Raw genomic sequence first — 16,333 nt, 5'->3', positions numbered from 1 at the left:
TTTAGGTAATACCTTTAGGCATATATTCAATTCACTAACAACCATCTGAAGGACATGCTCATACACCTCTCCAAGGAACTGCACTGATTTAAGAAAATGACAGACACAATTTTTCCCAAGTGTTCTCCACTGAATCAGTTTAAAGGAACCCATTAAATATCAAAATGAGCGGAGGAGTAACCAAGATGGCAGAGTAGAAGGACAAGCTCTGACTCCCTCTTCCGAGAACACCAGAATCACAATGAGCTGCTGGACAATCATCGACAGGAAGACACTGGAACTCACCAAAAAAGATACCCCACATCCGAAGACAAAGGAGAAGCCACAACGAGACGGTATGAGGGGCGCAATACCGGTAAAATCAAATCTCATAACGGCTGGGTGGGTGACTCACAGACTGGAGAACACTTACACCACAGAAGTCCACCCACTGGAGTGAAGGTTCGGAGCCACACACCAGGCTTCCCAACCTGGGGGTCCGGCAAAAGGAGGAGGAATTCCTAGAGAATCAGACTTTAAAGCCTAGTGGGAATTGATTGCAGGACTCAGACAGGACTGGGGGAAACAGAGACTCCACTCTTGGAGAGCACACACAAAGTAGTCAGTGCATTGGGACACAGGGCAAGGAACAGTGACCCCAGGGGATACTGAACCAGACCTACCTGCTAGTGTTGGAGGGTCTCCTGCAGAGGCGGGGAGGGGGCTGTGGCTCACCGTGGGGACAAGTGGGGGCAGCAGAAGTTCTGGGAAGTACTCCTTGGCATGAGCTGTCCCAGAGTATGTCATTAGCCCCACAAAAGAGCCAAGGTAGGCTCCAGTGTTGGGTTGCCTCAGGCCAAACAACCAACAGGGAGGGAACCCAGCCCCAACCATCAACAGTCAAGTGGATTAAAGTTTTACTGAGCTCTGCCCACCAGAGCAACAGTCAGCTCTACCCACCACCAGTCCCTCCCATCAGGAAACTTACACAAGCCTCTTAGATAGCCTCATCCACCAGAGAGAAGACAGCAGAAGCAAGAAGAACTACAATCCTGCAGCCTGTGGGAACAAAACCACATTCACAGAAGATAGACAAGACGAAAAGGCAGAGGGCTATGTACCAGATGAAGGAACAAGATAAAACTCCAGAAAAACAACTAAAGGAAGTGGAGATAGGCAACCTTCCAGAAAAAGAATTCAGAATAATGATAGTGAATATGATCTAGGACCTCGGAAAAAGAATGGAGGCGAAGATCGAGAAGATGCAAGAAATGTTTAATAAAGACTTAGAAGAATTAAAGAACAAACAAACAGAGAGGAACAATAAAATAACTGAAATGAAAAATACACTAGAAGGAATCAATACCAGAATAACTGAGGCAGAGGAACGGATAAGTGACTTGCAAGACAGTATGGTGGAATTCACTGCTGCGGAACAGAATAAAAAAAAGAATGAAAAGAAATGAAGACAGCCTTAGAGACCTCTGGGACAACATTAAATGCAAGAACATTCGCATTACATGGGTCCCAGAAGGAGAAGATAGAGAAAGGACCAGAGAAAATATTTGAAGAGATTATAGTCGAAAACTTCCCTAACATGGGAAAGGAAATAGCCACCCAAGTCCAGGAAGCACAGCGAGTCCCATACAGGATAAACCAAAGGAGAAACATGCCGAGACACATAGTAATCAAATTGGCAAAAATTAAAGACAAAGAAAAAATACTGAAGGCAGCAAGGGAAAAATGACAAGTAACATACAAGGGAACTCCCGTAAGGTTAACAACTGATTTCTCAGCAGAAACTCTACAAGCCAGAAGGGAGTGGCATGATACACTTAAAGTGATAAAAGGGAGGAACCTACAAACAAGATTACTCTACCTTGCAAGGATCTCATTCAGATTTGATGGAGAAATCAAAAGCTTTACAGACAAGCAAAAGCTAAGAGAATTCAGCACCACCAAACCAGCTCTACAACAAAACCCAACACAATTAAGAAAATGGTAATAGGAACATACATATCGATAATTACCTTAAACATGAATGGATTAAATGCTCCAACCAAAAGACACAGGCTTGCTGAATGGATACAACAACAAGACCCATATATATGCTGTCTACAAGAGACCCACTTCAGACCTATGAACACATACAGACTGAAAGTGAGGGGATGGAAAAAGATATTCCATGCAAGTGGAAATCAAAAGAAAGCTGGAGTAGTTATACTCATATCAGATAAAATAGACGTTAAAATAAAGAATATTACAAGAGACAAGGAAGGAAACTACATAATGATCAAGGGATCAATCCAAGAAGAAGATATAACAATTATAAATATATATGCAGCCAATTATAGGAGCACCTCAATACATAAGGCAACTGCTAACAGCTACAAAAGAGGAAATCAACAGTAACACAATCATAGTGGGGGACTTTTAACACTTCACTTACACCAATGGACAGATCACCCATAATGAAAATAAATAAGAAAACAGAAACTTTAAATGAAACAACAGACCAGCTAGATTTAATTGGTATTTATAGGACATTCCATCCAAAAACAGAAGATTATTCTTTCTTCTCAAGTGCGCATGCAACATTCTCTAGGATAGATCACATCTTGGGTCACAAATCAAGCCTCAGTAAATTTAAGAAAATTGAAATCATACCAAGAATCTTTTCTGACCACAATGCTATGAGATTAGAAATGAATTACAGGGAAAAAAACGTAAAACACACACACACATGTAGGCTAAACAATACATTACTAAATAACCAAGAGATCACTGAAGAAATCAAAGAGGAAATCAAAAAATACCTAGCTGTAAAAAACACACACACATGTAGGCTAAACAATACATTACTAAATAACCAAGAGATCACTGAAGAAATCAAAGAGGAAATCAAAAAATACCTAGAGACAAATGACAATGAAAACACGATGATCCAAAACCTATGGGATGCAGCAAGGGCAGTTCTAAGAGGCAAGTTTATGGCTATACAACCCTACCTCAAGAAACAAGAAAAAGCTCAAGTCAACAATCTAACCATACACGTAAGGTTAGAGAAAGAAGAACAAACAAAACCGAAAGTTAGCAGAAGGAAAGAAATCATAAAGATCAACGCAATAAAAAAGAAAAATAAACAAATGGGACTTAATGAAATGTAAAAGCTTTTGCAAAGCAAAGGAGACTACAAACAAGATGAAAAGACATCCCTCAGAATGGGATAAAATATTTGCAAATGAATCAACGGACAAAGGATTAATCTCCAATATATATAAACAGCTCATGCAGCTCAATATTAAAAAAAACAAACAACCCAATACAAAAATGGGCAGAAGGTCTAAATAGACATTTCTTCCAAGAAGACACAGAGATGGCCAAGAAGCACATGAAAAGCTGCTCAACATCACTCATTATTAGAGAAATGCAAATCAAAACTACAATGAGGTATCACCGCACACCTGTTAGAATGGGCATCATCAGAAAATCAACAAACAACAAATGCTGGAGAGGGTGTGGGGAAAAGGAACCCTCTTCCGCTCTTGGTGGGAATGTAAATTGATACAGTCACTATGGAGAACAGTATGGAGGTTCCTTAAAAAACTAAAAATAGAATTACCATATGATCCAGCAATCCCACTACTGGGCATACACCCAGAGAAAAACATAATTCAAAAAGACACATGCACCCCGATCTTCACTGCAGCACTATTTACAATAGTGAGGTCATGGAATCAACCTAAATACCCATCAACAGACAAATGGATGAAGAAGATATGGTACATATATACAATGGAATATTACTCAGCCATAAAAAGGAACGAAATTGAGTCATTTGTTGAGACGTGGATGGATCTAGAGACTGTCATACAGAGTGAAGTAAGTCAGAAAGAGAAAGACAAACATCGTATATTAACGCATGTATGTGGAACCTAGAAAAATGGTACAGATGAACCGGTTTGCAGAGCAGAAGCTGAAACACAGATGTAGAGAACAAACATATGGACACCAAGGGGGGAAAACCGCAGAGGGGTGGGGATGGTGGTGTGCTGAATTGGGCTATTGGGATTGATATGTATACACTGTTGTGTATAAAATTGATGACTAATAAGAACCTGCAGTATAAAAAAAACAAAGAAACTAATACTAAACTTTCCTTGCGTAATTTGTATGGAAATATGTTAATATAAATGTTTCAGACATTACATGAAATTTCTAAAAATCTTATATGTTCTGGTATAATTATAAGTCATAATTCTAGTTATTACTTTAAAATGTATATCTCAGAAATTTAAAAAATATATATCAAAATGATATTACAGAAATACTGACATGGATTTGTGAATCAAATAATTAATTAAAAAGACAAAATAACATATATTTTGCCCATTTGCTTATTTGCTGATAAGCGTATCCTGTAAATTTCTAGCTTAAGATGTCAGCTTATATCCATCTATTTCCCCTTTCTCCCCAAGACCACTCAAATTAAAATAAAGAAGGGAAACAGTATGTCAATGAAAAAATGTTGCCTGCCATATCAGGAAACAGAGGATGCTGCAGCCATCAAGCCATCATATTACAGCCTCCCTGGGTGGTGAGCCCTGAGGGAACTCAGGATGGAAACAGGATGCCTGCCATCAAGCAGTCTGGTCACTGCAGCCACCCCCAAACATGCATCCTAAGGGGACTCAGGAAGAGAAAGCACAGGATACTGGCCCCAGAGAGCTGAGGTGCATATCAAAGGAATGATTTCAGTGAGCCCAGACTCTTGCATCTTCCCATACATAGAAAAGCACTGGATTCCTTAACTTGAGATGTCTGGTTTTCTTTAATTAACAGTAATCTTCTGATGTTCTGACCACTTGGGCTTTGTTGCAAAAACTCCCATATACCCTGGCTCCTCCCTTCCCTCTTCAGAGACATCGCTCAGAGCTACCTGAGAGGCTGCCTCCCAGGCCTAAGTCCTCAGTTCTGTCCACCAAATAAAACATAATTCTCAACTTTTACCTTGTGCATTTTTTTCAGTCAACAGGTATAAACTTCCCAAAACAAAGAGAATGGGAATGGGGCCATAAAAAGACAAGATATTTCAATACACTACAAGAAGAGAGCACACACACAGACGGAGGTTTGGTAACTGCAAAAGCAGATGAAGGAAGCCCTGTGCTGAACACTGGGGAGGGGGCTGCAGGATGGAGGTAGCAGGTCTGCCATGTAGAAACCCATAGAGTTCAGAAGTGCCCTGAGTCTGGAGGAGGGCAGGGAGTATGGAGTGGAGCTGTCACAGGTGAATTCAGAGAAAGCTTTGTCAACTCCCTTCAGACAATAATGAGCAACCAGGTTTCTCCTCACTCCATGGAGTGAAAACTCAAAACAAACTGACCTGATAGGTGAGCGCTGTACAGTACAATATGGTAGGCACTCCAAAACGTGGCTCTTGAGTCCTGGGTATGTGGCCAGTGCTGTGAGCCTAACACACAGGATTTCCACAGCTTAGCTCTGCCCTCCTCTAAAAGCATAAACTATCTCATTAACATTTTTTATGTTTGCTACCTGTTGCAACTTTAATAATTTAGGAATACTAGGCTAAGTAAGATACTTATTAATGTTCCCTGCACCATTTTCCTTTTTAAATGTGACCACCAGAAAATCTAAAATCACATCTGGGGCTGATATTACATTTCTATTGGACAGCCCTGAATTAGGGAACAAGGAAGCTAACACAAAAAGAGAAACTAACACAGTATTGTGAAGCAATTATACTCCAATAAAGATCTATTAAAAAAAAAAAAGGTGCCTTGAAGCAAAGCATTCAGTCCTTGAGCATTTAGGGTCCTCAAAAATGTAACAGCCCCCATCTGATATAGCACTTCTACCAATGTTTCTGTTCCCTAATTTAAAAATAGGAAGAGAATACTAAGAATCAGAAGGCACTTTAGGAAGTCTTGCCAAACAAATAGTAAAAATAAACAGAAAGACAAATAAACAAAATTAAAAGAAAGGCAGAAAAGTAACCCTACTCTAGAAGAAATAACATTGTTTGGTTTAAAACAAATGAACTACAAAAATAAAGAAGGAAAGGACAACCCTCCAAGCAGTATCCTCAGAGAAAGAGGGGCAAATGTACAAAGGACAGAGGGAACAGCAAAAGGAGGACACAGAGGACAGACAGCGTGACCAAGGACATTGGGAAAGGAAGGTACAATAAGGTTTGGTGAAGAAGATAAAAAGGGAGAGCATCTTAGCTTGACCCCAGATCAGCTGATAACAGGAACACTCAACTGAATGGCACAGAAGCCATAGCACTGAACCCACACAGAAGGAAACAGGGCCTTAGAAAAATGGCTTTGCAGAGAACAGTGCTTACACTGTCACAGAATCGTGAGGGCTGATTTTTTTTTTCTTTTAAAGTCGAATCAAGCCAACTTTAAATTACAAATAAATTAAATATGGCTACAGAATAGAATGTACATGTTACCAACATGGAGATGGAAGGACTTCGAGAGAAGTAGGGACAGAACGGGAGTGATTACAGAAAAGGAAAACTGAATTCCAGGTGACAGAAATAACAAGAAGCTTTAAGACTGTCTTTTTTTTTCACCAAGTTAGTTTGTAGATATAGTTAAGATTACTCTTAATTTTTTATTGAGGTAATTTTTTAAATTTATTTTATTTAAGTATAGTTGATTTACACTGTTGTATTAGTTTCTGCTATACAACAAAGTGATTCAGTTATACATCTACATTCTTTTTCATACTCTTTTCCATTATGGTTTATCACAGGATATTGAATATATAGCTCCCTGTGCTATACAGTAGGACCTTGTTATTTATCCATTCTATATGTAATAGTTTGCATCTGCTAATCCCAAATTCCCAATCCACCCCTCTGCCAACCCCTCTTCCCCTTGGCAACCACAAGTCTGTTCTCTATGTCCGCGAGTCTGTTTCTCTTTCCAGATATGTTTGTGTCGTATTTTAGATTTCACATATAATTGGTATCACAATATTGGTTTATAACATCATATAAGTTTGACATGTACATTACATTTCTACTTCTGTACACACTGCAGCATGCTCACCACCAGAAGGTTAATTTCCATCTGTCACCATCCTTTTGACGCCCTTAACCCATTTTTCCCTTCTGAAGGTGCAAAAGTGAGCAGTGGAAGAAGTGAGAACAGAGGTTAAGACGGGAGGTGGGGGAGCTGTGAATGAGCGAAGTTCATATCTGTCATAACAGGAATTCACAGAAAATGGGTAAAGGTGATCAATCCAGGAAGAGGAATATAAGCAGAGTATTAAAATAGGCGTCATAATCAGAAACAGAGGCAGCTGAAGGTCTTTGGGAAATGGTCAGCAATGGGAAATGAGGAGAGGGCCCAGGACTTTTCAGAAATCCTTTACTGTTGGCTCTGTAAATGTTCTGTTGCCCTGTTGACATTTATTTGTGTGTGTGTGTTCCAGTAAGACTCTATTTACAAAAGCAGGCAGTGGGTAGATTTTTAACCTGTGGGCTATAGTTTGTAATCCCTGCTTTATTCATTTTTACTACTTTACATCTGCTAACCCCAAACTCCCAATCCATTCCTCCCCTACCCCCTCCTTGGCAACCGCAAGTCTGTTTTCTATGTCTGTGAGTCTCTTTCTCGTTCGTAGATAGGTTCATTTGTGTCATATTAAAAATGTCATAGCCCCTACATTTTCTCCGTATTATGCACACACTAAATAACTGAAATGTTCATTTGGGGGCAGACACAGTGGATAATACAATGTCTAAATGTGAGAAAGTTCACCAATTGTGCAGTCATTACACTAACAACCCTTAAATTATCCTTGAAAAACAAAATAATCATCAGTCGAGATTTCCATGTGAAGGTAAAACAACAACAAAAAGCCTCTAAAAGCAAATATACAGGAAAGTATCTTCATGGACTTGAGGAAGGGTAAGACTTTCTAAAGATAACATAAGCCCTAAACAGAAGAAACGAGTTACAAAATTAGACAATTAAGAATTTCTGCTCATCAAAAGACACCATTTATCTGTAAGCATATTCTACTTCAATCAGAAGTTTACAAAAGAGGGAAAGAACATGAAGAGTGAAAAGACCAGCCAAAGAGTCAAAGAAAATACTTGCAAAAATATTTTACAAAGGGCTCATGTCTATAATACAGAAAAACTCATACAAATCCCAAAAAGGAAAAAACAAAACCACACACACACACAACACACACAAAGATAAAAATAGGCAAGAGATATGAATAAACACTTTGTAACACTTTGTAAGGGAAGATGATATCCAAGTGGAAAATTAACAAATGAAAATGTCCTCAACTTTATTGGTAATCAGGAAACTGCTAATTAAAATCACAAGGAAGTATCACTCCACACCCACCAGAATGGTAAATTTAAAAGACTAAAATACAAAGTGTGGGTGATTATGTAGAACAAGAAGAATTTTTCAGACGCTGCTGGTGAGAATGTTAATTGGTATAATCATTTTGAAAAGGGTTTGGCTTCATCTGTAAAAGTCAAAGATACGGCATCCTATGGCCTGGCTAGTCCCCTCCTATATATATACATATGTAATAGAAATACAAATACATGTGCGTCAAAAGACATGAGCAATTAGAATATTCATGGCAGTGTCTTTCATAAGACAAAAGCTAGAAACAACTTAAATCTCCATCAACAGAATAACAAATCATGTTATATCCACTTGATAAAAATGAATAAACTGCAGCAACAGGCAAGAACTTGGGTGACTCTCACAAAAATAAAAGTGAGTAAAAGAAAACAAAAGAATACATATTGTGTGCTTGTCTGATTCCACTTGTATAAAGTTCTGTAGAAGGGCAAAACTAAACCCTGGCACTTGACTTCATGTTAATGGTTTTCCAGTGGGAAAAAAAGGGGGGAAGAGCCGTCTTGGGTGGTGGTTACCTGCATAGGTTCACTGTGGTAATTCACCAAGTTGGTTTTGATATTGTGCTACACGGTGGATACATATTACACTGCAATTCAAAGTTGAAAATGATTTCAAAAATGAAATCTGCCTAAGAGCTAGCCAGCATATTAAAGGTTACTGCAAATGTCAATAAAACATCTTAAGAAAAAAGTGAATAAATGAATGTTTACAGACCAGTGATTTCAATTGTAAATGTCATCAATTTGAGTTTACTCAATCAGTGAGCAGCCTCGGCTTAATTTGCTTAATCTGAGCCCCCCCATATGACACACTGTGTGAGCTTCTGAAGAGGCTGCAGTAGAGTAGAAAACCATTTTACGATTCTAAAGTTTCAAAACACCTGGAGCTCAACCTGACCATTTGCCTTCTCTCCACAAAATGAACAAACACGTTTATCCTTGCTCAGACACCACCTCTTTTACCCCAAAACAGCAATCTTTACTGACAATTTGCCCTCAGTGATCCCAGAATAAATTTCCCACGCTGGGAGTCATCTCACAGGTGGCACTCATTAACCACGGCAGCCACAACGTTCCCCCCCTTCTGCCCACTGCCACCTGCAGGGGGGATGGGTCAGCTCCTTCTATTACCTGACTCAGAGCATGGAGTCAGCCCTGTGTCCAGGCCTCTCCCACAGCCTCCTCCCCTGAAGGATTTTAAACAATTCCTTACTTAATTTCATGTTAGTTTCAGTAAATTATTTGGCTCTCTGGGAGCTATGACTCCATGGGTTTTGCTGTAACTTCTAGCTTTTTCTCTTGGAAACTTAACAAGCATATTATGTGATGTCTTATCTTGTGATATCCAAAAAAAATTCCAAAAGGAGAGATAAGAGTAATAGGGGTGGGTGTGTGTGTGTGTGTTTATATACAAATAAATGTGCATATGCAAACTTTTTTACAATGGTTTTGGTTTTTACTTTGAGGGCTCTTTTTGCTAAAACAGTTTATAGCTAATGTAGAGTGTGAATAAGGAAATCACTGAAATAAAGAGCATGGGACTCAGAAAGTTCCAAATTACTTTCGTCTTCTCTAAGGAGTAAAACTCTACCTAATCCTGATAAATCATAAGGGAGCAGAGATTTTCACTGGCATCTCTCCATGACAAGACCACTTCTCTTCCTTTAACAGCATGTCAAGGATGAATCAGGAGCTCTGAGAGAACTGAGCCTTCGGGGAATATCTTCAGGGGTAGACTTGAAAGGCAACATTTACAAGAAAGCTTCCTTTATTAAAAGTGCCCATAATCCCCAGCCTATAAAGCTAAAAGAATTTTGTACCTTTATGTTCCAGAGCCATAAAGAGGTTTAAGAGGGATACAATTTCTACCTTAATAAATCTGGATCAGTTACAAAAGTGCATTGTAAACAAGTTTTAATTTAGAATTTCAGTTCTGCTACCAGCAATGATGAACAAGGTAGTTCTCACCAGCCCTCCGGTGAGAATAATTAGAAAAATGCAATGATCATGCGGCATGAAGGCACCGGAGAACTAGCAGGGCAATGAGGAACGGCAGGGCCAAGGTCCAGAAAAGGGAGGGAAGTTTCGGAAAATAACAGGATCTGGGGCCATTTTTCCAGAACCATGTGATATTTCTAAAGCAACGCCTACAATGCCAAAAGTTTAAAGAGATCTTGGCAGACTCGACAGCTAGCAGGACAAAGAGGGGTGCAGGGTCCACAGAATAAAAGGAAGACCCTGCCAAATTCTCTATTTGCACTCCCTAAAACATATATGCAAAATTCAGAAACTAAACAGCCCTCACAGGAATGGAAGCCCAGGTCCTCCTCTACTCAATCACTAACTGGATTAAGGTGATTTGTGCTTGCTGGAACCTATAGCCTGGGTGTTGGTCAGAAGCAAACATAAAACTGGAGGGAGGTAGTGTCAAGATCTTCAAATTATCTCTATGATTTTTCACATACAATATCTGGGACAAAATTTAAAAGCATCCAGGCTTAGAAGTAACATCACGAATCATTTCAATAAATACTTTGTAAGAGATTTCTAAAATTTAAGAGATTTCTAAAAATAGGAATAGGGATTGAATATGCAGTGATGGTGAGAGTTATGTAATAGTGGGGAAAGAACACAATTTTGTTTTAAAACTCAGTTTATTACTTGGCCTATTTATGTCACTTTGAAAGTAATACCTACTAATATTGTTTAAGAAGCCATAATGGCGTTATGCCATTTTAGTTTTTAAATATTTCTCTAAACATCCCAAAACACAGAGAAAAGACAGCCTGAACTGCACCAGAAGGCCTTGAGTGATGGTGATTTGGGTGATTTTCCCCCCTGCAGTCCTTTTTTTGTTTAATTTGATTTCTTGCACAAAACACATATTTGTAGTTGTAAGAAATATCACTTATAAAAACATTATTAGGACAATTACATAATTATACCTTGGGTTTTCTTCATAGACTGTCTTCAGGTGTGCAATTTTTACAGCAAATATTTGGTAATATTAAGTTAGAGTTGTAGCATTTTACATAGTGAACAGTAAATATAAAATCATACATCTGACAAACCAGAGCAGAGGCCACCAAGGGATTTCAGATAACACACAAGCCCTCAGATACTGGGCTCCACACCCATGCCTGCCCTCTGCAGTAGCAAACCCCAAATGCACAACTACTTTGTTCTGCTGTCTTGTGATTAAAGCTTCTAAAAAGTTGAATCTGCAATCCCAAATGTACAAAAGAGCAAAAATCATCCATGCATCATTATATATTATACATTTCCGTATAATTTTGTGTTGATTCCTATTATTCATTTTAAATACCTTGCCTTCTGGCCATGCTTTCATAACTGTACACATTTATTTTATGCAAATCAACACTCAGAATGGCCTTCAGATATATGTGCACAGGCAAATGACTAAATGGCATGCATAAAGGAGAAATATTATGGAAACGGTTGGTAGTTTAAGAACCTTACACTTGCATCACTTCAAAATGATTTCTTAGGTATTATCTCATTCCCAGCCCAGATACAAGCCCATGAAGTAAATTAATAATCACCATAAATCAGAGTATGCATTTAGGTACTTTCATTTAATAAATTATCTATATACCTAACATGAAGTTCACATACACGGTTATATATCATAGATAGTATACCCAAAATGTCTCTGGAATCTGTCCACATCTCCACAATCCCACAGTGACCATTCTAGTTTCGACCTCTTCATCCTTTGCCTACACTTTCTGTTCTCTTTAATCTGTCCCACACATACACTGCCCTCAGCATCCTCGATCTAAACACAGATCTAGTAACATCCCTCCTCTTGATTAAAAATCCACCACCCCTTCCCATGCTTCACCTTGTGCCTCACCAAGGGGGCCTGGTGGATAGCTAGAGCAGGCCACCGCAGGTAAAACTATCCCTGTAAAAACACAGGCTTTGTCTTTAGAAATTTATGCTCATTTTTTTCATTCTAGTCTATAATTTATACTTGTTGGATTGAATACAAATATAATGCTTTGGACTGTTTCTATTTCTAGGAAAATATGCAATGGCAAGCTGGTCTTGCAGTTTCACAAATCCTCTGGCACACCACCACCTATGTCTCATGTCCTGGGAGATACCCAGGCGAGGGTCCAGGGCAAAATGTAAACTCTGCAGAGCCACTCGACACACCTCACGTTCAATACCTCTTCTGTCTACAGTATGAACTCACCTCAGCCCTCCCACCAAAAGACAACCCCATCCTTGCAAGGTGTGTTTCTAGAACATCATTCTTACAAAAGGGTACCTAAGAGAAAATTAGTAGTTTTGTTAGTATGATATCCCTCCTTTAAAAAATTCTCAATACACATAGCACATTCAAGTTTCTGTAAAGTTTTTTCAGCAAAACCCACAGCAAAGATCAACTGGGCGCCAGTGTTCCAGAGAACACTCCTTGTTGAGGGTGTGCTGTCCTCACCCCACTCTCATCTTTCCTCACCCTGTTCATCTCACCTGGAAAGCCTTTCTTATTTTCTCCAACTGGCAAACTTCTACTCACCTTTAGAAATCTAATTCCTAGCCACCCTGGCTGGAAGTAAATATTTCCTACTATGTGTGTCTGTACCACTTTACAGACATTTGTGTTCAATTACACGTGATGTAATCTTGGATTTACACGTCAGTCTCCCTAGATAGACTGTGAATTCTAGGAGTAGAAATAATCCCTTAACCAGGTATAATTCCCAGAATCTAGCAAAGTCCACAAGAAGGGTTCAATAAGTATGTGTGGAATAAGTTGATAAACAGGTAATGATCTTCCATGAAAATAAGATATGTAGAATCACACATTATCTCCCTATTACTCCCTCCAGGAAATCTCTGCTGGCAGAAAGGGGAACAATAACAAGATTTGGGAGAAAAAATGTTCTCTAGAACAGCCCAGTCAGAATGGGCAAAGGACCCCTGGAACAAAATTTGTAAAGAGAACCTGACACCAGTTACGGCTCTGCCACATGAATCACTTATGAGTCACTGTATCTCTGTCCAGGGTCCCAAGAGTCTGGCTGGAAAGCCCTGGCTCTGCTTCAAAACCAGACAGAGCCGAGTCCTGCTGGAATACAAATGTTTGCATATTTCATTATTTCTAATAGAGAGACTTCCTTTTCACCCAGGATCTCAGGATAGTTACATTCAATCAGTTACACTCAGGCAGTTTAAATAAATTAAGCTGACTTCTTTCTGCAAAAGAAGTTACAGATTCTAAAGGAGGCAGGAGATGAAAAGGACTTGCAAGGCAAATGTGGATGTTCCACACAGCTCTGCCTCTAACCAATGAGCAACCTTGGGCAACAGACCACACCTTTCTAGGCACTGACATCCCAACCTTTGAGTTGAGTAGCTACATAATGAAGATCAAGCAAACCTTCAGTGAATCACCAGTGTGTGGCAAGCACTTTCTCTTATTTAATCCTCTCAAAACCCTGTGAAGTGGGTATTATTATTCTCACTTTACACATGAGGAAACAGGGCTTAGAAAGGTAAGGTAATTTGCTCAAGTCCACTCCAGGAGCTCACAGGATTTCTGGGCTGGGAAGTTAAATGCATTCCCAGCTAGATCCACGGTGAGAACAATGTATTAACTGGAAAATACAGACTCAGGATGTTTAAGAAACTTTCCTCAAAACAACCAGCCAGAAACGAGCAGAGCCAGAACCTACCAAAGGTCCCAAGCACAAATCCTGAGCTCTCTGAAGTAACAGAGAAGCTGCTCCATAAAGCACTTGCCTCCCCAAATGCCACAGGCCTGTGCTGCTCCAAAGCCCCTGTAACTCCATTTCTCCACCATGGCTCCGCTTAACACCAGGGCAGCTTTCTCAGCCCCTCTTCCCCAACCCCGTATCTCCATCCTTTTCCCTTTCCTGCAGCCCAAGCTCTGTAAACAGGAATTTTTGCCCTGGTAACCCACGAGACAGCACTTGTCTGCCTTTACAGCTCTCCTCTGTGATAACCTGCCCACGTCATCTCACACACATTCAGTATTTTGAAGCATAGGTCTATATGTAGAAGGAAGTACACATTTAACACAGGTGTCATGTGGAAAAGCAACCCATTCATCACAGCAATTTAACTAGGTTAAGTGATGCAACATACATCAGTGTAAGAGAACGGGCACTCTTTATTTGCAGGACTATGAAATCTTACCTGTCTTTTTACACCTCTAATCTGCATACAGATTAGAGGTGTAAAAAGACAGGTAAGATTTCATAGTCCTAATTTCTACCTATTGTAGCTATTCTCACACCCCCTTCCTACCACATTCTTCCCTCCCTGAAACAGCGTCACACCTGTACACTTCTCCAGAGCACAGTCCAATGAATGCCTTGTACAGGCTAGACACTGAAACCCATTTATAATGACTTAAACGCTTTTGTAAAATATTTATATTGTATGAGGATGTGACAACTGAATATCCAATATCCATATTTAATATGTGACAAATGAATATCCAAAGCAGTCTGGAAGAGCGAAAGAACAAACTTACCCAGATATTACACAGATCGGCCAATTGAAGTGCGTAAGCCCGTGGGGCTGAAAGCAGCTGCCTTTAGGAGCAGACAAGGGTATCCCGGCGGCGGAGCTTTGTTCATCCTCAAAGCAAGACGACCCGCACTACCCTCACCAGGAAGGCAAAGAATGCCCATTACTGGAATTGGGGAGGGGGTCTAAATGCTCAGAGTTGGCCCTTTGCCTGGACAGATGAACCAGCTGCAAAGCCCAGGGCCAGGCCTCTACCCAGAGAAGTTGCACACCACGGGCAGCAGAAAAGCCTAGAAATGTCTAAATTGACTCCAAATGTCGGACTGCATGCCAATACTTATACCATGTACTAATACGTGATCATTCGGACCTGTTCTTGAGGATTCCCGGCTCGGGACGGAGATACTTTCGTCCTGAGTTTCTAAGCCGAGGGCAAGGCAGGTCTGAAGTACTCGCGCACAGGTGGCCGGGACGCGCGCCAGGCTCCTCCCAGGCGACCGGGGAAACCAAGGCACGCGGCGGCGGGCAGGGCCGGGCCGGGACTCACCACGTCCATGATCTGTAGAAGGCTCAGGGAGAAGTAGACGGTGAGCGGCTGCGAGTCGTTGGCCACGGGCCTCTCCAAGGGGTTGTAGTTCTTGACCAGGTCCTTGTAGAGCTTCCTCTGGAACTCCCCTTGCAGGGACACTTCAGAAAAGGAGAGGAGAGCCGGGCGGGCTGCTCAGGGAAGGCCAGAGGGGATGCGCCCCGAGCCCCCTGCCCGCACCCCCGGCCGCCCAAGCGGCGCAGCCCAGACGCGCAGGGCTCGCCTTCCCCCGGCACCGCCGACAGCGACCCCCACCGCCCCCGGCGGGAGCGAACCCCCAAACCCGGGCCCGGCGCGGGGCGCCCCAAGCCACCCGGGATGCGCCCGGGATCCCGCGGACGAAGAGTGGAGGGCGGGGAGACCAGCGGCTTTACCGTGCAGGAGCGACGCGGCCAGCGCCAGGCACAGTAAGCGGCGCATGTCGGGGCCGGAGCTGCGCTTCTCGGAAGTCAGCCCGGGCCTGCGCCTGCGGCCACAGAGCCGCTTCTCGCGATTCGGCTCGCGCGCCTTTAAAGAGCCGAGCGCGCGCCCCCGCCCCGGCCACCCCCGCGCGCCTCTCCACGTGACGAGCCCCGCCCCCGCCCCGCCTCCCCGCGCCCCTCCCACTCGTCCCTTCGGGCGTCACCCCCGCCCGCCGGCCCTCGGGCTGCTCGGCGGCCGCAGTGGGGGATAGTAGCCCGAGCGCTCCCGGGGAGGTGCGACCCCGCTCCGCGTCTGTCTCCACCAAGCGGCCCCCGGGCTCCCGAGGCTGTCCAAGGCCGGGCTCTGCCGGTCTCTTCTGTCCTTTGTCCCCACTCCCCTCGCTGATG

The 16,333-nt window shown here is 41.8% G+C and overlaps 1 protein-coding gene across 1 annotated transcript in view; it reads right to left on the bottom strand.

Annotated features, from left to right (window-relative positions):
- LOC129392532 (neuronal acetylcholine receptor subunit alpha-7-like) overlaps positions 1-16,017 on the bottom strand; it is a 98,529-nt gene extending 82,512 nt beyond the window's left edge. The window contains exons 1-2 of the mRNA XM_055088163.1: positions 15,899-16,017; positions 15,486-15,625 (exon numbers count right to left, since the gene is read on the bottom strand). Of these exons, the coding sequence (XP_054944138.1) occupies positions 15,486-15,625; positions 15,899-15,944 (186 nt within the window). The 5' untranslated portion in view covers positions 15,945-16,017. The remainder of the gene's footprint in view (positions 1-15,485; positions 15,626-15,898) is intronic.
- Between the last annotated feature and the right edge of the window lie 316 nt (positions 16,018-16,333).

The sequence above is a fragment of the Physeter macrocephalus genome, chromosome 11 (genome assembly GCF_002837175.3).
Source record: "Physeter macrocephalus isolate SW-GA chromosome 11, ASM283717v5, whole genome shotgun sequence".
In the NCBI taxonomy this organism is placed as follows: domain Eukaryota; kingdom Metazoa; phylum Chordata; class Mammalia; order Artiodactyla; family Physeteridae; genus Physeter; species Physeter macrocephalus.
This window is presented reverse-complemented; position numbering and strand designations above follow the sequence as displayed.